Source organism: Penaeus chinensis, chromosome 7 (genome assembly GCF_019202785.1).
Source record: "Penaeus chinensis breed Huanghai No. 1 chromosome 7, ASM1920278v2, whole genome shotgun sequence".
NCBI lineage: Eukaryota > Metazoa > Arthropoda > Malacostraca > Decapoda > Penaeidae > Penaeus > Penaeus chinensis.
In genome coordinates, this window is record NC_061825.1 from 11962845 (window position 1) to 11982844 (window position 20000).

Here is a 20000-nt window from a genome sequence, read left to right on the forward strand (position 1 = left end):
TTTTTTTTGTTTTTAGTCTCCTGCTAAGTACGATTTCAACTACGTTGTCAAAGACGACTACTCTGGAAACGATTTCGGTCACCAGGAAGCACGCGACGGATACAACACTCAGGGTTTCTACTACGTCCTGCTTCCCGACGGCTGTCTGCAAAGGGTCACCTGCAATGTCAACGGCGACTCTGGCTACGTGGCTGAAGTCAGCTACGAGGGAGAGGCCCAGTACACCGAGTACCATCCTGCTCCTGTCTACAAGCCTACCTCTGCCTACGAACTCGTTCCCACTTACACGCCAACCCCTGCCTACGAACCCGCCCCTACTTACGCCTAAGTGTGTATAATTTAATATATGCAAAATATTTATTAAACGAAAACCAGAGCATCTAATTGTTTTACCTTTCAACCTGAAAATATTAGCATTTTTAGTAAAACGTTCAAATGCTTGTCTATGTATAAAGCTGCGTGTGTATGTGTAAATAAATATTTCTCGTATTTCAAACGTCATGGAGTGAGATAATACAGGATTGTGCATCTCAGCGTGGGAAATGATACGTTTATCGATATTAATTACTCAATTTACATATCAAATAGTAAATGATAATGATAATGGTGTTGCTTCGGATATCAACGACGTAACTTTTAGTCAAGTGTTTTTTCTGCTGTGTAGGCTCAAGGTATTGTTCGGTAGAATCTTGGAAACTGGAGTAATCTATAGAAATAAGGCAAATAAAATGAATTTAATGCATTTAAATTTCTGCGCTATTTTGCAATTGTCATGTCATATTTTAGATTTTAGTGTCATTTTCCTCAGTGTTTAAGCTTCGTGTTTTAACTTAAATGAAAGTCGTGTTCACTTTCAAACCATTGTTGATCATATTTCTGTGGTTTCCTAAAAACCGTCATGCGATACGCTTTTTCTGTAACCTATGGCTCAAAGAAGATTCACATGTACATATTAGTGAAATTTACCGTAAGTTCCATACCAGGATTGAATATTAAGATGCCAGTATTTTCCGGCATCAAAATTTCTAGATAATAATACAAGAGTCAAAATGCCAGTTTTCGATTAGCTTTATCTTTATCGTTGATGTATATACAGTATATTGTACATATATTTATGTGGGGGGGTGGGGCAAGGGTGGTATGAATGTGTGGTTGAAGAAAATTTGAAAATTCATGTTTATTGAAAAATGTGCTAGTAATTGTACAGCTATTTACACATTGAAATGAACAAATACCTTATGAAGAAACAGCAATATATGATAGAGATGCTTTACAAATGCTCCGTTATGGAATCTTCCTGAAAGGTGTTTTTCCGACAGTTAAAGATAATAAGCAAACCATTCAGATCAGCAATTCAATTAGATTGTGAATTCACTTCACAAATAGATCATAAGAAATAAATTCACTCCATGAAAGTAGTTCCACATATTTTCCCCTAATTTTCTATATATCTACTTATGTATCTTCCACCTCTTTTTTCCCTTATGTCTCTTTTTTCCGTTTTCTTTTACTCATAGAAACACGTTTTGCCCTTCTTACTGTTCTTCAAGATTCTTTAGAATTGCTTACACAAACAGGTCAGTCACCCTTCATTCGGTTCGGATAAATAAAAGTTAATTTTTTCGGAAAACAGTAAGCGCTAACACTCACACTTCATTCAGAGGTAATTAGAGTATACTACTTACTTTCGCCATCGCCAAGGTGAGGGTCGGCTGGACAGTGGAAAAGGGAGTGGCTGAGGAGAGTTTACGAGAGTCACACAGTATAAAAGGCAACGGCTCGACGTCTGAGGCATCTCAGTCGATTTCTATCTATCTTGATCATGTTTACTAAGGTGTGAAATGAGTCGTAAGTGCACCAAATTTATATGTGTATATATATTCATTTATCTTCACGTTAGCCAAGTGTAATTATGTACGCACAGTATATATACGTGTAAATGTATTTGTGCATATATATATATATATATATATATATATTAATTGACAATATAATTTTCTCATTCTATTTTTCCGTTACTCTATTAATCGTTATTTCCTTAATCAATCTCTCTAAATTTCCGTCAATTTACAGAAATATTGACCTCTTCCCATTCTTAGTATATTTGACATTTTGTCTCCTCTTTCAGACCGCCGTCGCTCTCGCCCTTGTGGCTGTCTCTTTGGCTGCTCCTTCACAGCCTTCTTACGACTACTCTCCTCCGGCAACTTATGACGTTAGTAATACCCCATATTCTGAGAATTTTTGACTTTCTATGCTTAATGAATGAATCGTTTCGCATAGTTCAATTACAAACTAAATGCTTCTTTTTATTTTCAGTCTCCTGCTAAGTACGACTTCAACTACGCTGTCAAGGATGACTACTCCGGAAACGACTTCGGTCACCAGGAAGCACGCGACGGATACAACACTCAGGGTTCCTACTTCGTCCTGCTTCCCGACGGTCGTCTGCAGAGGGTCACCTACACTGTCAACGGCGACTCTGGCTACGTGGCTGAGGTCAGCTACGAGGGTGAAGCCCAGTACCCCGAGTACCATCCTACTCCTGCCTACAAACCTGCTCCTGCTTACAAGCCTGCCCCTGCTTACAAGCCTGCCCCTGCGTACAAGCCTGCCCCTGCTTACAAGCCTGCCCCTGCTTACAAGCCCGCTCCCACTTACACGCCTACCCCTGCCTACGAACCCGCCCCTACTTACGCCTAAGTGTTTACAATATAACATATGCAAGATATTTATTAAACGAAAACCTAAACATCTAGCTTTATTACCTATCAACCTGAAAACATTAACGAAATATTTAGAGACAAACACCTTCCTTTAAATTCAATCAATTATCTATAACCGTTCAAATGCCTGTGTATAAAGTTGTGTGTCTGAATAAATGTTTGTGTGTATCCGTAATATAAAGATCATGATGTGTCGAAACGAATGAGAAAATACTGACTTGGGCATTTCAGCGTTGGAAATGGATACCTCTATTGATATACAATATTTAACTGACATGTCAATAGGTAAAGCATACATAATAGTTTTGCGACGCATATCAGCGAAGTGACTTTTGGTCAAGCGTAACTCCGTTATTTAGGCTTACCAAGGCATTTTTTTTTTTTTTTTTTTTTAAACATGATCGTGGAAACAGGAATAATTATCCTACAGAAATATGGAAACTAAAATATAGTTAAGGTATTTGCAATCCCGCCTTATCATTCTGCCATTCTTTCACTTTCGTTTCTGAAGGTATTTTCCGTTATAAAAGTCAAGATATTTCAGGTTTGCGATTTTACGTGTCATCTTCCTCTGAGTTTAGGTTTCGAGTTTAAACTTTAGTGAAACCTGCTTACTCGCAGATCGCTGTCGGCCATGTCCTTGTGGCCGCCAGTGTGATGCTCCCTGACAGTCGTCGTACGATACGATTCTTCTGGCGTATGGATAACTCACATGTACTGCACAAATTTGTAAAGGATACCGGATTTTTTATGGTATTTGATAACAACATACCGGTATTTGGTATTTGATACCAGCATATCAGTATTTTTCGGTATCAAATTTGCGAGATTATAACAATACGAAAATTAAAGTACCAGCGTGCGAAGACATTTTAATCGTACATGGATATATATATATATCATGCAAATGTGTGTTTGTGCGTGTGGTGGAGGGGAATGGGGGGATGGGGGGTCGGAGGGAATTTTTGTCTATCTAGCAAATATAAATATATGATGGATCGTTTATTATGTCTTATTATCTATTATCTTTTTGTCTCTGCTCATCTATCTTTTTGTCTTTTACTTACTTTGTTTCTCTTTTCTCTTTCCTTTCTTTTCTCTCGCTTTTATCTTTCCTTTTCTTTTCTCTCGCTTTTCTCTTTCAATTCCTTTAAACTACTTTTCTACCCTCCATATCGTCCTTCGTCTTGCCCACGAACAAGATTCTCCGAAATTGCTTATACGAACAGATTAGTCAGCCTATATATGAAATCCTTCTAGTTCTAGATGTTTTTTTCTTGAAATCGCTGAGATTACTTATGAAAGTTGCACCCGTTCAGCTTCAGATGATCTCTTTGCCGTTACAAGGCAGTTATCCCTTGGAAGGCAGCACCATGAAAGATAATTTTTTATATTTTACAAGATAATGAACGATGTTCCTTCCGCAGTGAAATTCTTACGCTTGGTTCACTTACGCCGCGGTCTAAATGTCTGCTTTATGATTTAGACGTATACTTACATTTTTATTCATGATTACTTTTATATTTATATATAATGAAAGTATACACAAGTGAGTGAGGTACGAATGCATTTTGCTTATTTGTTTCCTTACACTTCATTCAGAGGTAATTAGAGTTTACTACTTTCGCCGTCGCCAAGGTGAGGGTCGACTGGACAGTGGAAAAGGGAGTAGCTAAGGAGAGTTAACGAGAGTCACGTAGTATAAAAGGCAACAGCTCGACGTCTGATGCATCTCAGTCGATCATCTATCTTCATCATGTTCACTAAGGTGCGAATCCAGTCTAAAGAAGTACACTTATGTACAGTATATACAGTGTTGTGTGTATATGTCCATATATACACATACTCATCGATTTCTTATTTTCTTTTTAATCAGCCATATTAATTAATACAGTTTATATATTAGTTCCTCTTTTAATCGTTCTTTTCATTTCTCAGTCTCTTATGTATTTCTATCTTCGAATCATCCTTACTATATCTGACATTTTGTGTCGTATTCCAGACCGCCGTCGCTCTCGTCCTTGTGGCCGTCGCTTTGGCTGCTCCTTCACAGCCTTCTTACGAGTACTCTCCTCCGGCAACTTATGACGTAAGCAATATCCCGTATTCTGAGGATTTTATACTTAAATCTGCCTAATCAGTGTTTCATGTCTCATAGCTCAGACTGATAATGATTTTTTTTTTTTTTCAGTCTCCTGCTAAGTACGACTTCAACTACGCTGTCAAGGACGACTACTCCGGAAACGACTTCGGTCACCAGGAAGCACGCGACGGATACAACACTCAGGGTTCCTACTTCGTCCTCCTTCCCGACGGTCGTCTGCAGAGGGTCACCTACACTGTCAACGGCGATTCTGGTTACGTAGCTGAGGTCAGCTACGAGGGTGAAGTCCAGTACCCCGAGTACCATCCTACTCCTGCCTACAAGCCTGCTCCTGCTTACAAGCCTGCCCCTGCTTACAAGCCTACTCCTGCTTACAAGCCTGCTCCAGCCTATGAACCCGCTCCCACTTACACGCCTGCCCCTGCCTACGAACCCGCCCCTACTTACGCCTAAGTGTGTATAAACTAACATATGCAAGATATTTATTAAACGAAAACCCAAGCATCTAGTTGTATTACCTTTCAACCTAAAAATATTGACAAAATTCATTGTGTGTTAACAGATTTCTGTGTAACCGTAAAGATTATGATATGTCGAAACGAATAAAAAAATGCAGGTTTGTGTATATGTATATATACATATACAAATATATGTGTATATATACACATATGTATGTATATGTATGTAATATATATATATGTTATATATTTATGTATATATATGTAATATATACATAAATATATACATATAACAGACATATATATACATACATACATGGGTTTCCTGGTGACCGAAGTCGTTTCTTTAATAGTCGTCCTTAACGGCGTAGTTATAATCGTACTTACCGGGAGCCTAAAGAAGAGTAGAATTAGTATGAATTTTATTTAGGCAATCGATACTATTTATGTTATTATAAGATTTTGGCACAGAGTTTTCATACGCCATGGGTTGCTGGATTAGTATATCCGTAGGAAGGCTGTGGAGGAGCAGCCAGAGTCACGGCCACATGGGCAAGAGCGATGACGGTATGAAGAGATATGAATACAATATTAATGTTCAGTGTTTATATACATACTAATCTAAATGTATGCATGTACAACACACATACATATAGGCATAGATATGGATATATATGTAGATATAAATATAGATATAGATACAGATATAAGATAAATATGTATGTTTGTAGGCATATCTATATATGCCTACATACATATATGTGTATATCTATATGTATACATATATTTATGCACACACACACACACACATATATATATATATATATATATATAGATAGATAGATAGATATAGATATATATATGCATATATAAACATTTATATATACATATATATACATATACATATATATCATATATATATATATTATAAGCACATGGACAAGTAAACGAAAACATCTGGATAAAATCGATATTGAATATACCGAAGAATCACACAACCTCACATCTGAAGATAATATAGAATCCGAACCTTAGTGAACAGGATGATGAATATAGATCGAATGTGATGCATTTGATCAAAGAGCAATTGGCTTTTATACTCATGATCATGCCCCTCAGCCCCTTCGTTTTCCTTCCTAGATCAAAAGCAGTTTACGCTAGTATGAATGGAAACCGTGTACGCAAGAATGTATGTGTATACATACACTTGTTTGTGTATATGCATATATATGTGCGTGTGTGTATATGTATATATGTATAAATATATACATATATGTGTGTATATAAATATATACATATGTACAAATAAATAAATGTGTGCGTGTGTTTTTGTGTGCGCACGCGCACGCGTGTGTGTGTGTGTGTGTGTATAGATAGAAATATATGAGTACATATATACATTTTATATATGAACATATATATATAAATATATGATATATATATTGGTATGAGAGCAAGAAAAAATAAACATATAGAGATAGATATACATAAATGTATGTATGTGTACATATACATGAATACATACGCACGCACTCACGCACACATACATACACACACGCACATACACACCCATACCCACATACATACACACACGCACATACACACACTCCCACATACTTATATATATATATATATATATATATATATATATATACATACATATATGTATATGTGTGTGTGTGTGTGTGTGTGCATTAAGGAATTTATGTATATGTGTATATATATGTGTATTTATTGATACTTATATACACATAATTGTGTATGTTATATATGAATACACGCGCTCAAACAGATATATAGATAGATAGATATAGATATACATATATATGTATGTGTGTGTTTTTTGTGTGTATATGTGTGTGTGCTTTGTGTGTATGTGTTTTGTTTGTATATACATATTTTTATAAACGCATACACATATATATGCGCTCACATACACACACACATATATATGTGTGTGTGTGTGTGTGTGAGTGTGTGATTATATATATATATACATAAGTGTGTGTTTGTGCGCGTGTGTGTGTGTGTGTGCGTATGTATGTGTGTGTGTTTACATATATATATATATACATATGTATGATTTGAATGTGCACACGTACACAAACACACATGTATGTATGTATGCATATGTATATATATGTATGTATATAAGTATATTTATGTGTATATATACACATGTCCAAGTAGAACAACGAAAGGAAGTAAAGGAAAACACACGAATATGCCAAAGGCCTTTCCACTTTACTGCTTCATCAGGGCATATAAGACAAGAGATACACAGAGGTGTATATATACATGTACTGAGCGGTCAGGTCACGTTGGTAAGGCGTTCAACGACCTTTGCTAGGTCGTGGCTCCCTGTTGCGGTGTTGAGGTTGTTGGTTGAATGTATGAACGCCGCTTTTACCAACTTCCTTTGCCATGTTCGACATGAATTCCACACGTGTGTTCCTCATATACAGATGTATATGTGTATATGTGTATGTATGTCAATATATACATGTATATATGTATGTATGTATGCCTGTATATACATATATGTTTATATATGAACACTTATGTGTGTGTGTACACACATACCTATACGTGTGTGTGTATATATATACACATATACCCATACGTATACATTTACATACTTATGTATATATAAATATATATATGCATATATATATTTATATATGTGTGTGTGAGAGAGAGAGATGGATGAATATTTATCAAACGGCATTTGTAGTATTCATATGCATCAACTACCAAACCTCAGAATAAAATCTGCAGATATACCAGTGTAGTAATTTAACATAAATACCACTGTGAAATGATAACCATATACCTCTGTTTTCTTTTTTACATAGGCTTATAGCGAAATTCGAGATCAGCCGTCTATAAAATGAAAAATTATTTTCTGAGGATACAGACAGGTGTACGTGATTTTTTTTTTTTTTTTTTTTTTTTTTTTTTTTATATACTTTTCCATATACAAATATGCCCACTGCTTGTTATAGGTAACAACACATACAGACAGGAAGATATTTAGAGGAATATATGGATAAACAATAGACTGAGAGATAGACAGATAGACATACACAACAGAGAGACAGCTAGGTCTGATTGATTTAGATAAGACAGATAAAGATAGATTGACTGGAATATATAAAACATATTTAGATAGACAGATAAATAGATAGATAGACAAATATGCGCATTCATTGCAGAATGCTCACATTCCCCGATGCCAGACTAAAATTACACGATATGAGCAGCATCCAGGTAGACTCACTAACCAATCAGTCATATGGGCCCCAGCTAAGTACAGCTTTCACTACACCGGCAAGACTACACCGGAAACAGCTTCAGCCCCAAGGATGCTTCCAGGGAGTATATTACTAGGGGTTCCTACTGCGTCCTGCTCCATGACGGTCATCTAAGATTTGAACTGCTTGGCTAAGGTTAAATTACGTGGATGAAGCCCAGTTCACCGAGTACAAGTCAACTCCTAACCACGGCACAAGTAATGCTGAACATATCAGCGACGAAAAGCTTAAAACAAATTTTTGGTTGACATTTATGTTTATCATATGATAATCTCGTGCGCTTATATCTCTTCATTATGAAAATATATATCCATACGCATACATATATATATCGCTTGAATAATGTTTCGTATATATATTTATATGTATATATAAGTATATGTAAATGTGTATATATATATATATTTATATATATGAGAATACATATATGTATATATACATATATATGGATATGTATATGTATATGTATGTATTCATTTGTGTATATATACATATATATATATATAGGTTTGTGTGTGTTGAATAATTGTAGTTACCAGCATCTCTCTCTCTCTCTCTCTCTCTCTCTCTCTCTCTCTCTTTCTCTCTCTCTCTAATATTTTTGCAACCATGTGATTACTTGATTACTGCATTTACATACGGTTTATTAACTTATTTACACACGCATCGTGCTCTTGAAAATAATAGATTCATAGATATTTACAAGATAAGTTATATCTTAGATCTCGGAGTCTATACAATTATTTGGCGGATGTCATTCCATTATATTCTTGACAGACTGCAGATAAGGGTGTGAATCGGAAAAATCTATGAAATGAGAAAGGGCCGCATATCAATTATGTTAATAATTTAGGGTAGGCATTTTATATATAAGGCGCATGTGCAATAGCTATTTTACCAGCTCCTATAGTCTTTGAAAATCTTTATCTCATACTAGGGTGGATCGCTTTCTTTTTGTTGATGTATATTTCTTTCTCTGCCAAGCTCTTCCTTACAAAGGTATAATCCTTTTTATAGTTAATTAGTTGCTTAATACTTGTGTCTATAAGAGCAAGATCAGGTCGCAGAGGGAAGAGAGATTTTGGGATCATATATTTTGTATACTTTTATATGTCTCTGTCTTGGGTACATTGTGCATGATTTAGACTTAGGGGTGTATGGATAAATGATGATGTATATATATATATATATCCATATATATATATATATTTATATATATATATATATATATACATGCATATGTGTGTGTGTGTGTGTTTGCGTTTGCGTGTTTCTCTGTGTATAAAGAGAAGGGTTGGGGGGGGGGGGGTCATACTTATACATATACAAATGGTAAACTTGTAAATGTGCTGCTATTAGTTAATTATTAAAATCAAATGTATGTTTACTGACCTTATATAAATCATCGATAAAGCACAACAGTATACACAGTATACAATCAAAACTACTTGCTTTCGCTCCTCCCAAGGTGAAGGAGGGTTAGAGGGTGGAAAGGGGCGTGGTGGAGGGGAGTGGCTTGGAGAATACAGAGTATAAAAGGTATTTAGCTGGAGTTTAACGTATCACATTCATCACCTTCATCGCCATGTTCACTAAGGTACAAGAACTGCGTTAAGGATTTGAATTTGCTTTTCTTTTCAAATTATGAAATATTGTGCGTGTTATTTCTTTTTCATTTATTTTCTTTTCTTTTTTATCATTTCTACAGTCTAATTTTATGTGTCTACTTTCAGACCGCCGTCGCTCTTGCCCTTGTGGCCGCTACCTTGGCTGCCCCTTCACAGCCTTCCTACGGATATGCTCCTCCAGCAACATATGACGTAAGTGTAATTATTTGTGGATAACTGGTGAATGCCTTTTTCTTTGTATTTACAACACATCATATCTGAAAAAGAGTGAATTGTTTTTCCTTGTTAAAGCTAGCGTTAAACTTTTTTCTTTCTTTTTGCATTTTAGGCTCCTGCTCAATATGACTTCAACTACGCCGTAAAGGACGACTACTCCGGCAACGACTTCGGTCATCAAGAAACCCGTAACGACTATGATACTCAGGGTTCCTACTACGTTCTCCTTCCCGACGGCCGTCTGCAAAAGGTCGCCTACACTGTCAACGGCGACTCCGGCTATGTAGCTGAGGTCAGCTACGAGGGTGAGGCCCAATACCCTGAGTACCATCCTGCTCCTGCCTACAAGCCTACCCCTGTCTACGAACCTGCTCCTACCTACAAGGCTGCCCCTGTCTACAAACCTGCTCCTGCCTACAAGCCTGTTCCTACCTACGAACCTGCCCCTACCTATGCCTAAGTAAAACAAAATTTAAAATATATATGATGAATATTTATTAAACAGAAAACCAGAAATAGTCATTTGTATCAAGCTGTAACCTTAATGAATGCGTATGTAGAATGAATATCTAGGTTATGCATCCACGGGAAAAAAAACGATACTAACACATGGGCATACACTCAGATAAGGATGTATATACCGCATATTTATAGAAATATGTATGCATGAATAGGCATACATATATGTACATAAATACATACATATACACATACATAAACAGATAAATATACATATATATACACAATATATATATATATATATTCATTATATAAATAAGAAAACACGTTTACTTTTGACAATAGAATTAGACTTTTTAATACTGATGGACATACATATATTACGTTTTAGTAGTATAACAATTAAATACATAATCATATAAACACAATTTTCCTCAGTTACAAGTGAACGAAATTATTCATAGTTGAGTTATGGTATAACCCTACCGTCAATTTCCATCCTAACGCCTTGAATGTAAGTTGAACTCATTATATCCTCCACCTAGATGAAGGTAGGCTGGACAGTGAAGGTGGAAGAGGCATAATAATGTATGTAGGAGCACACAAAAATAAATATCTATTCATATATAAACACAAACATACACACACACACACATATATATATATATATACATGCATGTGTGTATATATATTGAATAGTTAGACAAATCATTTGATAGATAGACTGATATATTGAAACTCACGGTCTGTGCGCACCAAAGTGACAATTTAAAAATGCGTTCGAAATTAGTGTGCGTATTGTGCGTCGAGTATGAAGATTCGCGAACCCGAGGTTCCGAAGCGAGGGGCGCAGAAGTCTACCTCGGGGGAGACGTGGACTGAAAGTGTGAGTCTCAACTGAGCTGCCATTGCTTCATTCACTTCCAGGTACACGGAAACACGTTTGACTAACTTTGAAAAGTAGCGTTTCGGACATCTGGAACTTTGGAGTTGCTTCTAAAGCATACTGGTGAAGTATATATTTTCTTGTTTATGTGTTAGGGTATTAGGCGGAAAATAAAGGAAATAAGTGGTGGTTTTATTGGTGTTATTATAACATTATGCATTAATTCGGTTTTCTAGGAAAACGAGTGTGATAAATCGCCTGGACAATGCACGCAATATATAGATAATAAGGAATACTTAAATAAGACTGCTACTAATGAATATAATAGAAATAAGGAATCATGCTGGAAAAAAATGGAAGAGTTCTGAAATAAGTAATAGATAACTGTATAACAAAAGAATACTAAAAAATAACTTCATAATAACTATTGATTCAACATATATTTGATAATAATTCATAAGCACATATATTCAAGAAAACAGTAAAAGCTGCAAACTTTACGAACTTCAAGATATATAGTTGATGCTAATCTACAAGCTTTAATGTAAGCTACTTTCAGTACGTGTTATTATTCTGCTGCTTCCCCTAGATATCTTAAAACTTATTTTTACATATATTATCAACCTACACTGTACTGAACTGTACATCAAGCGGGATTGTTATAATTATATATATATATGTGTGTGTGTGTGTGTGTGTGTGTGTGTGTGTATTCTGCAAATATTATAATGAAGGTATTTCCGTTATAAAAGTCAAAGATATTTCAGGTTTGCGATTTTCGTGTCATCTTCCTCTGAGTTTAGGTTTCGTGTTTCAACTTTAATGAAACCTGCTTACTCGCAGATCGCTGTCGGCCATGTCCTTGTGGCCGCCAGTGTGATGCTCCGTGACAGTCGTCGTACGATACGATTCTTCTGGCGTATGGATAACTCACATGTACTGCACAAATTAGTGAAAGATACCGGATTTTTTATGGTATTTGATAACAACATACCGGTATTTGGTATTTGATACCAGCATATCAGTATTTTCCGGTATCAAATTTGCGAAATTATAACAATACGAAAATGAAAGTACAAGCGTTCGAAAACATTTTAATTGTACATGGATATATATATCATGCATATGTGTGTTTGTACGTGTGGTGGAGGGGGAGGGGGGGAGGGGGCTTCGGAGTGATTTTTTGTCTATCTATATATGTATGTTTTAGTGTACGTTTGCCAAAAAATAATAATGAGAAGCATTGTCTAATTTCCTTTTCTTTTCTCTCGCTTTTATCTTTCCTTTTCTTTTCTCTCGCTTTTATCTTTCCTCTTCTTTTCTCTCGCTTTTTTCTTTCAATTCCTTGAAACTACTTTTCTACCCTCCATATGGTCTTTCGTCTTGGCCACGAACAAGATTCTCCGAAATTGCTTATACGAACAGATTAGTCAGCCTATATATGAAATACTTCTAGTTCTAGATTATTTTTTTCTTGAAATCACTGAGATTACTTATGAAAGTTGCACCCGTTCAGCTCCAGATGATCTCTTTGCCGTTACAAGGCAGTCATCCCTGGAAAGGCAGCACCATCAAAGATATTTTTTTCTATTTTATAAGATAATGATCGAAGTTCCTTCCGCAGTGAAATTCTTACGCTTGGTTCACTTACGACGCAGTCTAAATGTCTGCTTTAGGATTTAGACGTATACTTACATTTGTATTCATGTTTACATTTATATTTATATATATAATGAAAGTATACACAAGTGAGTGAGGTACGAATGCATTTTGCTTATTTGTTTCCTTACACTTCATTCAGAAGTAATTAGAGTTTACTACTTTCGCCGTCGCCAAGGTGAGGGTCGACTGGACAGTGGAAAGGGGAGTGGCTGAGGAGTTTACGAGTCACGTAGTATAAAAGGCAACAGCTCGACGTCTGATGCATCTCAGTCGATCATCTATCTTCATCATGTTCACTAAGGTCCGAATCCAGTCTAAAGAAGTACACTTATGAACAGTATATACAGTTATGTGTTGTGTATATGTCCATATATACACATAGTCATCGATTTCTTATTTTCTTTTTAATCAGCCATAATAATTTCTTAGTTTATATATCCGTTCCTCTTTTAATCATTCTTTTCATTTCTCAGTCTCTTATGTATTTCTATCTTCGAATCATGCTTACTATATATGATATGTTGTGTCTTATTCCAGACCGCCGTCGCTCTCGTCCTTGTGGCCGTCGCTTTGGCTGCTCCTTCACAGCCTTCTTACGATTACTCTCCTCCGGCAACTTATGACGTAAGCAATATCCCGTATTCTGAGGGTTTTATACTTAAATCTGCCTAATCACTGTTTCATGTCTCATAGCTCAGACTAATAATGATTTTTTTTTTCAGTCTCCTGCTAAGTACGACTTCAACTACGCTGTCAAGGACGACTACTCCGGAAACGACTTCGGTCACCAGGAATCACGCGACGGATACAACACTCAGGGTTCCTACTTCGTCCTCCTTCCCGACGGTCGTCTGCAGAGGGTCACCTACACTGTCAACGGCGATTCTGGTTATGTAGCTGAGGTCAGCTACGAGGGTGAAGCCCAGTACCCTGAGTACCATCCTACTCCTGCCTACAAGCCTGCTCCTGCTTACAAGCCTGCCCCTGCTTACAAGCCCGCTCCTGCTTACAAGCCAGCCACAGCCTATGAACCCGCTCCCACTTACACGCCTGCCCCTGTCTACGAACCCGCCCCTACTTACGCCTAAGTGTGTATAAACTAACATATGTAAGATATTTATTAAACGAAAACCCAAGCATCTAGTTGTATTACCTTTCAACCTGAAAATATTGAAAAAATTCATTGTGTGTGAACAGATTTTTGTGTAACGGTAAATAATATATGTCGAAACGAATAAAAAAAAATGCAGGCTTGTGTATATGTATATATACATATAAAAATATATGTGTATATATACACATATGTATGTATATGTATGTAATATATATATATGTTATATATTTATGTATATATATGTAACATATTCATAAATATATACATATAACATACATATACATATATATACATACATACACATACATAGATATATACATATATATACATACATATATATACATATATACATGCATATATATACAAATATAATACATATATGCATGTATACATATCAGTACATAAATACATGTATACATATCAGTACATATATACATATATACGTACATCTTTAAATATATACATACATATATATACATACATATACATAAACATATATATATATATATATATATACATACACACACATATATAAACATATATATACACATATATTTACGCATTTTTCTAATTAATAGAGCTAGCATTTTTTTCATACGAATTTATTGATTTATGAATAAATATAGCGCTTTTCCAGTTCAGCTGGTGACCTTTAATCACGTAAATCAACGAAACACTCATTTGATTCTCTGACATCACGCTTAAGTTCATCATTTCCTATTTTTTTCGAAAGTTTTACCGGTCCCGCTATGTAAAACTTGAGGCAAGTCTCAAGAGCACTGCTAGCCGCTTTGTGCTTAACTACAGAATTAGGCAACGCGTTCAGATACGTAAAACAATGTCAATTACAGTGTCTTTGAACATATGTCGTTTTTCATCGAGAGACGGGTTATACGGAATGATTGCTATATTACTGGCACTATCGTGTTCGGTATTACGGAAATTAGTATAAAATTTCCATCTTGCAGATGAATGTGCTTTATTTAAGAAAAAGGATATATTAATTTCGAAAACATCTAAAAAAAAACTCCCGATCAATAAATTCATTATCCCAAATCCAATATGCTCTAAAAAATAATAATAATAAAAAAACAACATTGCTAACACTACTTAATTTTTTAACATACTACGTGTGATTCAAGAAGGTAATTAGCAGTGTGAGTAGGTTTACGGTAAACTGGAAATTTAAGCGAGTCATTTGCATTAAATATAAGAACGTCGAAAAGAGGTAATTTAACTGAATCATTCTATTCTACTTTAAAATTGATAGTACGAGCGAGGTTATTGAGTTTTCTGAAAAATAGCAACGAACGGTTCACTAGCCACAAAGAAAAAATATTACCAATTTAACGAAACCAAATCGTGTCAGGAGGGAGAACAGACGGAAGGAGTTCAGATTCAAACATCTCCATGTATAAATTAGCAAGACCCGGGCTTAAACTACTTCCCATCGCGTTACTATTAATCTGTTTATAAAATTCGCCGTCATAAGTAATTATTCGTGACACACAGACGAATAAGATTGATAAAGCAACTGACCGGAATAGGGATCTTCTCATGAGATGAAGAAAGTTTTCTTTCAAGAAAATCTAGCACATCGTTTACATCAAAGCTCACTATTTTTTACCGTGGGTCGGCAAGTTTCTAACCTTCTCTATGAAGTCCATTGAATGTTTAATATGACTATCAGAAAAGGATCCCATAACAGGAGATAAAACACTAGTTCACTAAGAGTTTAATGGACGGGTCATTGAGTTGCATGACTAAATAACATGCATTAGAGGGACACCCTATTTGTTTTATGAGGGCCATAAAAATAGAGAATAGAGGGATTTACCGTTTTAAAGCAAGATTGCTGACACGAGCAGGTAAGTCCAAATACACACACACACATATACATATATATACCAATATATGTACCTTTATATACATACATATATTTGGATGTATGTATGTATGTATGTATGCATCCATGTATATACATATATATATATGTATGTATGTATGTATATATATTCATATTCATATTAATTCATAAAAAAACACATATATATGTGTGCGCGCGGGTGTATTTAAATAAATATATATATATATATATATATATATATATATATTTGTATTAATATGGATGTATATCTACACACACACACACACACACACACACATATATATATATATATATATGTGTGTGTGTGTGTGTGTGTGTGTGTGTGTATGGATGTGTGTATATATATGTATAATAATATTTATCTGTATATATATACGTGTGTATGTGTGTGTGTGTGTGCAAATATATTTGTATATATATGCATATATATTCAAATATATGTGTGTGTGCATATATATCTATATCCATATATGTATAATATTATTATTATCAATATTAGCATTAATATTACGAGGAAGAAGAGAAAGAAGAAAACGAAGAAGCAGAAGAAAGAAGAGGATTGAAATTCACCTTTCGGAAACTAAGAAGTAGCAGAACGCTCACACTTCATTCAGAGGAATTAGAGTAAATTACTCACTTTCGCCGTCACCAAGGTTAGGGTCGGCTGGACAGTGGAAAAGGAAGTGGCTGAGGAGAGTTTACGATTCACGCAGTATAAAAGGCAACAGCTCGATGTCTGATGCATCTCAGTCGATCTCCACCTGTCATCATGTTCACAAAGGTACGAATCAAGCTTAAATATGGACATTATATACAATATATATACATACATATATATATTGATAGATAGATATGCACATATTGAATCGAACTATTCAGAAATGTTCTTTCCTATTGGTTAAATACATTATGTGTCATATTACAGACCGTTCTCGCTTTTGCGTTTGTGGCCGTCGCTATGGCTGCTCCTTCACAGCCTTCTTACGATTACTCTCCTCCGGCAACCTATGACGTAAGTAATAACTTACTTTCTAAGAATTTTTACTAATTTTATCAATATTTCAGTTTCAAATTGTAGTACTCATATCTGGTTAATTAGTGTATCATCTATAATCACTTCAGTTCCAAACTAATTTTACATCTTTTTAGGCTCCTGCTAAGTACGACTTCAACTACGCTGTTAAGGACGACTATTCCGGAAACGACTTCGGTCACCAGGAAGCCCGTGACGGATACAACACTCAGGGTTCCTACTTCGTCCTCCTTCCCGACGGTCGTCTGCAGAGGGTCATTTACACTGTCAACGGCGACTCTGGCTACGTGGCTGAGGTCAGCTACGAAGGTGAAGCCCAGTACCCTGAGCACCATTCTGCTCCAGCCTACAAGCCTGCTCCTGCTTACAAGCCTGCCCCTGCCTATGAACCCGCCCCTGTTTACGCCTAAATATGACATATGATCTATAAACATATTGAAAATATTTATTAAACAACAATTCTAGCGTCAAGTTGGTTTACCTTAAATCCTTATAAAATTAGATTTTCAGGACATTTGCCACAAATATTCACTACTAAGTTTGCAGTAACAAAAGTCAACTATTTAACTAGAAAACCAAGACAGGAAACATGTGGTCAGCGGAGATGTAAAACACATAATGTGAACACAGGCGTTCAAATGAAAGCCTGTCATGTAAAATATGTGGATGTGTGTAAATGACTCTGGAGGTGTGTGTGCATGTATGTTTGTGTCAATATATGTATGTGCACGTATGTATGTATATGTGCATGCATATATGCGTGGGTATGTATCTGTCGTGTGTGTTTGTACGCGCTTGTTGTAGCAGTGACTACAAGACGTGTAATTAATCTCAATCATAGCAAAGAATAGGCAGATCAGAGCATGGAAATAGAAGTGGCTGAGGGGGGGGGGGGTGTCTACGAAAAAAAAATGTGCAGATGTTTAAAATGTATTTTGAAAGTTTCACCACATCACTGCATCTGATATTCCTTCTCAGAATACCTAATATCAGTGCCCTTTATCAATTTTGTTTTCATTAGCTTAGGCTTTATGTTCAGTTTCAGAACATCGTTGCTCATACCCTTTCGTTGCTCCCTCACAGAACTCAATTGTCTTCAAAAATTTTCCTAGGTTGTAAACTACATAGATATTGTTCATTTCCGTTACATGTTGGTTATGCAATCTCTGTTGTTGTTATGTACGACTTCAAAAAAGGACCTTAAGGATATTTTTTCTGAAGCTGCTTTGACTAGAAGGTGTGTGTTTGTGTGTTTATTTACATAATTCATATACAAGAAATGCATATATAACTGAATGCGATTCAATTAAACTTAAGCGATAAACAAGATGAAGGTACTGCAAAGAGAAAATACAGAGAGTTAGTTATGCATGGACTGGTCGTAGATTACTATTGCAATTAGGATTCGTGAATATATGCTATAAGACCAACTACAGTTCAAACGGATATACAATTTGTTATGAATTGCTAAGCATATGTCATATAGCCTTTAATTCGGTATAGATAATCTCAGTTACACACCTATTACTATTTTATTTCCTCCTGCTACATGCGAATTCCTTTATGCTATAACAGACGACTACAATGGAAACCACCTCGGTCACCAGGAGGCTCGTGACGGTTACGACACTGCTTTCCGACGGTCATCTGCAGAATGTCGCTGAATGGCTGAAGTAAACTAAGAGGGGTATGGAACAATACCCAGAGAACAAACCTAATTATGCCTACAAGTTTGTTAGTACCTACAAACTTGCACCTGTTTACGAACCTGTTCCTACAAGCATACTCTTGCCTACGAATCAGTGTCTGCCCACATTTAAACATATGTACTTTGTAGTTATATGTACTGATGATAAATATTTATTCAAACTAGTATTATGCTTTTATTAGCATCACATGTCAACCCGGTGTGGGTGTATGTGTGTACATATAAATATGTGATATGTACATACAAAATAGAAGAGTAAGTTGTAAGGTCCTGTACCACACAACCTGACACGAAACCAACGATTTTTTTTTTTTTTATGGGTTTAGTATTTTATTTTCCAAATAATGACTTTGAAAACAAAATGTGCCTTTGTGATTATTTAACATTTTAAGATATTTTTCATGGCCAAATTGCTTGGACTTACAACAGGTGTATGAATGATAAAACAATGACCTAGACCAAGAAAATGAAAATATGGAGGAGTGCAAGAAAAAAAAGGAGGACCTTTCGATCACTTGCATCATATAAGAAACTGCATGCCATTCATTTAAATGTATCATGGTGTTGTGTCTTTCTTCTCTCTAGTTCTTTCTTTTTGTGATGTAGGAAATATGGATCTTAGGGCCCAGTGAACATTGTCAAATGCCCAACTTCAAAAAAGATAATACTTTTTGTCTAATTTGAATATCATATTAGCAAAATTCCCGGACACTGAAATTCTTAGTGATATTTGAATAGGCAACATCAGTATTCAGTGTAGAGTAGCGTTTTTTATTGTTCAGGTACTAATAAAAAAAAACGACC

At 35.6% G+C, this 20000-nt stretch overlaps 5 protein-coding genes across 5 annotated transcripts; all 5 read left to right on the top strand.

Moving 5' to 3' along the window:
- The first annotated feature begins 898 nt into the window (after positions 1 to 898).
- Positions 899 to 2703, top strand: LOC125026865 (cuticle protein 7-like). Its single transcript, XM_047615463.1, has 4 exons — positions 899 to 967; positions 1702 to 1791; positions 2129 to 2215; positions 2320 to 2703. The coding sequence occupies exons 1-4, from the start codon at positions 899 to 901 to the stop codon at positions 2701 to 2703; spliced, it is 630 nt and encodes a 209-aa protein (XP_047471419.1).
- Positions 2704 to 4471: 1768 nt separating this feature from the next.
- On the top strand, positions 4472 to 5334 carry LOC125027262 (cuticle protein 7-like). Its single transcript, XM_047616225.1, has 3 exons — positions 4472 to 4494; positions 4729 to 4815; positions 4918 to 5334. The coding sequence occupies exons 1-3, from the start codon at positions 4483 to 4485 to the stop codon at positions 5281 to 5283; spliced, it is 465 nt and encodes a 154-aa protein (XP_047472181.1). The 5' UTR covers positions 4472 to 4482; the 3' UTR covers positions 5284 to 5334.
- A 4853-nt stretch (positions 5335 to 10187) lies between these two features.
- LOC125026866 (cuticle protein 7-like) lies at positions 10188 to 10950 on the top strand. Its single transcript, XM_047615464.1, has 3 exons — positions 10188 to 10199; positions 10336 to 10422; positions 10559 to 10950. The coding sequence occupies exons 1-3, from the start codon at positions 10188 to 10190 to the stop codon at positions 10904 to 10906; spliced, it is 447 nt and encodes a 148-aa protein (XP_047471420.1). The 3' UTR covers positions 10907 to 10950.
- Positions 10951 to 13730: 2780 nt separating this feature from the next.
- LOC125027391 (cuticle protein 7-like) lies at positions 13731 to 14592 on the top strand. Its single transcript, XM_047616455.1, has 3 exons — positions 13731 to 13754; positions 13991 to 14077; positions 14176 to 14592. The coding sequence occupies exons 1-3, from the start codon at positions 13743 to 13745 to the stop codon at positions 14539 to 14541; spliced, it is 465 nt and encodes a 154-aa protein (XP_047472411.1). The 5' UTR covers positions 13731 to 13742; the 3' UTR covers positions 14542 to 14592.
- Positions 14593 to 17163: 2571 nt separating this feature from the next.
- On the top strand, positions 17164 to 17956 carry LOC125027555 (cuticle protein 7-like). The gene is made up of 3 exons (XM_047616650.1): positions 17164 to 17236; positions 17381 to 17467; positions 17605 to 17956. The coding sequence occupies exons 1-3, from the start codon at positions 17195 to 17197 to the stop codon at positions 17896 to 17898; spliced, it is 423 nt and encodes a 140-aa protein (XP_047472606.1). The 5' UTR covers positions 17164 to 17194; the 3' UTR covers positions 17899 to 17956.
- Positions 17957 to 20000: the final 2044 nt, after the last annotated feature.